General features: G+C 33.7%; 1 protein-coding gene across 1 annotated transcript; it reads left to right on the top strand.

The window, feature by feature from the left end:
* Positions 1-364: 364 nt before the first annotated feature.
* On the top strand, positions 365-4560 carry LOC146952410 (zinc finger CCCH domain-containing protein 44-like). Its single transcript, XM_085739851.1, has 9 exons — positions 365-495; positions 612-712; positions 786-845; positions 936-986; positions 1711-1851; positions 2234-3071; positions 3188-3409; positions 3680-3730; positions 3984-4560. Exons 2-7 carry the CDS (start codon positions 629-631, stop codon positions 3298-3300), a joined length of 1287 nt encoding a protein of 428 aa, XP_085595977.1. The 5' UTR covers positions 365-495; positions 612-628; the 3' UTR covers positions 3301-3409; positions 3680-3730; positions 3984-4560.
* The last annotated feature ends 803 nt before the right edge of the window (positions 4561-5363 follow it).

Genomic DNA, 5363 nt, shown 5'->3' with positions numbered 1-5363 from the left:
GGAAACAGGTTAAAATTGATTTTCGGAAATATTAACTTGAGTTTTCCCATATAATATTAACTTGTGCATGCTTATCTTTTTTTCTCAAGTGTTTTTCTTTTGGTATGAGTTTTGTTGTATCGTATGGCAATGACTTTTGAGAGGAGGATGTAATCAATAATTTGTTGTATCGTATGGCAATGACTTTTGAGATGAGGATGTAATCAATAATTTGTTACTTTTCCCACCCTACAGAGACATGTCTGGAAAGCCAATTGTCCAGCTTAATAGGACAACCTCTGTTGAGAAAAGGTGATATATGTATAAAACCTGGATGTTTTGCATCCATTAATGCCAATAATATCAAGCTTATCTACCTAAAACGAAGCTTGGTGTTCGAGTTATCGAAAAAGCCTGAAAGCTTTGTGAGTAAGGTGGTTGGAACTTTTGTGAGAGCCAGAGTAGACTCCAATGATCATAAGCTAAGGAATTCATATCAGCTTGTGAGAGTCATAGGTATAATAAATTGCATATAGATCTTGCTAGCTTTTTAAAGCTACTTTATATTTCGCAATATTTGGTTCTATGTATGTACTTTAAATGATTGATCATTTCTCTTGTTTAACTTTTAGGTGTTGAACATGATGAAATGTCTAATGGAATACTCTTGCAAGTTTCCCTCATGCCTAAAGCTATTTCCATCTCTGAGCTCTCTGACGAAGATTTCACAAGGGTACATGTAAATAGTTTGCAGTGAAAATATTATTATCATGGAATACGTATTAATTGTGTTGTTTTACTTACAGCAAGATTGTGAGGATTTACGGCAAAAAGTGAAAACTGGATTGCTCCCAAAATTAACTGTTGTAAGTTGTATGATACATGTGGTGAATTTCTTTTTTCTCAAATATATAGCAGATGATTTTAACTTCTTTTTTCCCTGCTGGCATTGGAAGGAGGATCTTCAAGAGAAGGCTACAAGTCTTCAAGAGGATATAACGAAACATGTATCCATTCTTGACTCTATGCATGTTAATATTTATCTTATTTTTTCCACTGATGTTCAATTTTTTCTGATCTATAACAAGTTTAGGTTAGATGTATGTTTTGGATTCTAGCAATTGAATACTCAGATTACATAAAGCCATTTTCTGTAGACAATCCTTTTATTAGAATAACAATTATAGATGATCACAATTCTCCAGTGAGTAAAACAAAATAGCCTTAGACATATAATAAAATTCATTACTTAGCTTAATTTCAGTCGAACACAAACTCTATCTTCAGAACTCTTACTTGCGATACACATTTGTGTTCTTACATGTAATCTGTAATTATTTTTGGTTCTGCGATTACCACTTTATAAATTTGTTAATCTATCACATTTTCTGATATTTCCTTGCTTTATGAATATGTTCCTGCTAGTGGATTGTGACGCGCCTAGTCTACTTGCAGATTCAAATCGAGCGTGTAAATAAAGAATATCCTTCTTGTATCATATAGAAATGATAAAATGAATTCTTAGTATCATATGACTTTAGCATTGTATACATTTCCCGCAACAAATTATGTCTTTGTCCGCGACCCATACATGTGTGTAGTAAAACGTACATGTATCTGGTTCACGTTTAGATTTAATACACATATTTTTTTTCTTAAGTCTGGACTAGTATATTATAGTGCCTCCTTGACTGTTTGTGTTGTACAAAAATTGCATTACTAAATGAAAAGGAAGAGCTTGAGCGACCACAGAAACTAGAACAATTGTTAAGGCGCATACCATCAGTTTCCCCCGAGCTTATGGAGGTAATGCATAATGATTCTGATGAAGAAAGTGGGGAAACAGATAGCCAGGACCATGACTCAGATGAGGTAAGTGTATTTAATTGAAGATGGTATAGATTGTAGAACAAAATTTGGATCATGACTTGGATGGGATTTAGGGTTTAGTGTATTTACTTGGATTGTAGAATATATACCAAATTTATTCTTAGATAATGTTAAATCCATAATTGTTTTATGCCCTTGCTGAACATGAAAACATTTGTTTTTTATTTTTCAAAGGAGCGTAAAAACAATTGATTTTTTTTCTTCACTTTATTGGTATTTACATGTTTAAAATCAATTGATTTTGAAACATGTACTTTTCAGTAGTTTTATCTTAAAATCATGCCCAGGCAGATATGCAATTTTGAATAATCACTTGTCCTTTATCGTCTTTTGTTAACCAATAAACTTTGTATGTTCTTTGCAGAACAAAATAAGCTTGGATGGCAAAGAAACACATGAATGTCTATTCAAGGAATTTGAGGAAAATGTTGAGGTGAGAAAAGGACTAAATGAAGACGATGTCTCTGCTGCACTTCCCAACAAAATAAAGGGTAAAGATTTTGAGCGTCATACAAGCCGCAGCGAAGGCGAAGAAGAAAAACAAAATTACTCCAATGGAAATAATGGTTATTCAGGTATGCATAAGCCTAACAAACGGAAGCGGTATAGTTCAGGGGAATTCGTTGGATGGGCATCAAGACCTCTCTCTAGCTTCCTGGCATCTATAGGGAGATATGAAACCGAACCAATGATGCGAAGGGATGTAAAATCTCTCATGTTTGAATACATTACGGAGAAAAATCTTTATCATTCTAAAGACAAGAAAAAATTCTTCCCTGACGATAAGTTGTTTCCAATCTTTAAAAAGAAAGTCATGTCAAAGTACAAGATATATCCCCTACTCAAGTTTCACATTGCGGAAAGATCGGTTGATTCGGCTGGAAATGAAAATCACGACCAAAACCAAAATTGTTCGACAGACAACAAGCATATCGATGATGAAACATGTATGGAAAACAGATTGTCAAGCTTAATAGAAAAACCTTTGTTGAAAAAAGGTGATACATGTATAAAACCTGGATGTTTTGCATTGATTAATGTCAATAATATCAAGCTTATCTACCTAAAGCGAAGCTTGGTGTTCGAGTTATCGAAACAGCCTGAAAGCTTTGCGAGTAAGGTGGTTGGAACTTTTGTTAGAGCCAGAGTAGATTCCAATGATCATAAGCTAAGGAATTCATATCATGTTGTGAGAGTCATAGGTATAATAAATTGCATATAGATCTTGCTTTCTTTTTTGACCCACTTTATATTTCTCAATATGTAGTTCTATGTGTGCACATTAAATGATTGATCATTTCTCTTGTTTATCTTTTAGGTGTTGAACATGATGAAATGTCTAATGGAATACTCTTGCAAGTTTCCTTCATGCCTAAAGCTATTTCCATTTCTGAGCTCTCTGATGATGATTTCAGAAATAATTTGCAGTGAAACTATTATTTTCCTGGAATACATATTAATTGTCTTGTTTTACTGACGGCAAGAATGCGAGGATTTGCGGCAAAAAGTGAACACTGGCTTGCTTCCAAAAGTAACTGTTGTAAGTTGTATGATACATGAAGAAAAAATGTTTTAGCTTTCGAAGGACGATTATCTGAAACAGTAATTGAAAATAGTGAAAATTAGTGTGATCCAAAATAACATTTTTAATAGTTATTCTTGATTCTTGTAGCGGTTTGACAGTAAACCATGTCATTGTTTTAAGTTGTCATTCGGCGACTATCCGCGACACAGTGAATTGTTTTTTTTTTCTTCTTAATTATATAGCGGAAAATTTGAACGACTTTGTTTTCCCTATTGGCATTGGCAGGTGGACCTTCAAGAGAAGGCTACAAGTCTTCACGAGGATATAACAAAACATGTATTCATTCTTGACTCTTTACCGGTTCATATGTATCTATTTTTCCACTATTGGTCAACATCTTCTGATTTATAACTTGCTTCGATGTATTTTTGTGGATTCTAGCAATCAAATATGAACACTCAGGTTTCATAAAGCCACATACTTTAGCCATTCTGTACTTATTTTGGCATCGATGTTTGTTACTCTTGGCATTTGTAAATCTATCTTATTTTCTGACATATTATGTGCCTTATGAATGTCTTTCTGCTAGTGGATTGCGAAGCGCCTAGTCTATTTGCAAATTCAAATCGAGCGTGCAAGTCTCAGAGGAAGAAATAAAGAATATCCTTCTTGTGTCATATAGAAATCATTATATGAATTAATAATATCATATATATGACTATAGCACTTTAGAAGAATAATGATATATAGACTATACTATAGTGCATCCTTGACCATTTGTGCAGTACAAAAATTGCATTACTGGATGAAAGGGAAGAGCTTGAACGACCACAGAAACAAGAACAACTGTTAAGGCGTGTGCCATCAGTTTCTCCCGAGCATGTGGAGGTAAAATATGGTGATTCTGATGAAGACCGTGGTGAAACCGATAACTAGGAGCCTAGTATCAATGACTCCTCTTCTTGCTGTGATAGTGTGGACCATTTCTTTCTCCATTTGCTTGATAAAACACTTGTTTGTACTGCTTCCTTAATTGACAAGTGTGAGAGAATAAGGTCTATAAGATGATCTGGTAAGCAACTAATTATGTCGGACTCCACGTCTATCGTCTTTAGACACTTTGATTGTTTTCTTCCCTTTAGATAGATATATTCAGATTCAGACGAAGGGTACACACATGAATCAAAAATCAAAATAGGTTAGTGTTTGTGTATATAAATATGTACATACACAAAGAGAACCTTGAAAGTTGAAACTCAAAGTAGTGTAACTTCAATATTAAATAAATATGAATAGCAGTTCTTAAATATTCTGAAATCAAATAAGATTAGCACTAGCAGTGTTTTTATTTTTTTAAGGAGTCAAACTAAGTTCACCGAAATTGGCACCCAAAAAACCTAACCTCATACCGGACCTTGAGAGGTTTATAACCGTGTACTGAATTAAATCTCTATTTAAAACTGAGTTTCAAGCAATGAAAAATATGATTTGAGTCATGAATCATAAATTACCATGTCCAATTAACTGATCAAGTAGTTCCGGAGAAAAGAACTTGATAACCTTTTGAAAGTGATAGGCTCATAGCTACAACAAACAAAAACATTAATCAGTTTAATGAACTAATTAATTAGAAAAGAAACAATTAACAAAGAAAAATAAAGAAGAAAGAATGCATTACAGTAATTCAGAAATTAACCAAAGTGAAAGGCGCGGCTATGTTCACAAAGTGAGTGAAATTCAGTAATTTAGGCCAAATCTATTTTTTTTTTTTTTTGAATTAAAACTTACATTAAAAAGGAAGAAAAGATTACAATATCATATCATTTTGGATATGAATGAAAATGGGCCTAGGGAATCTATTGGTCCAGGGCCTATCGGGTTCAAAGGCAGCCCAACGAGCAATTTCATGGGCAGCTTTATTCCCATTACGCCTAGTCCAACTAAAGGTAATATTCTTACAGCCACACAT

This window comes from Medicago sativa, chromosome 1 (assembly GCF_051527215.1).
Source record: "Medicago sativa cultivar Bolivia chromosome 1, Bolivia_mono, whole genome shotgun sequence".
Classification (NCBI taxonomy): Eukaryota; Viridiplantae; Streptophyta; class Magnoliopsida; order Fabales; family Fabaceae; genus Medicago; species Medicago sativa.
This window is presented reverse-complemented; position numbering and strand designations above follow the sequence as displayed.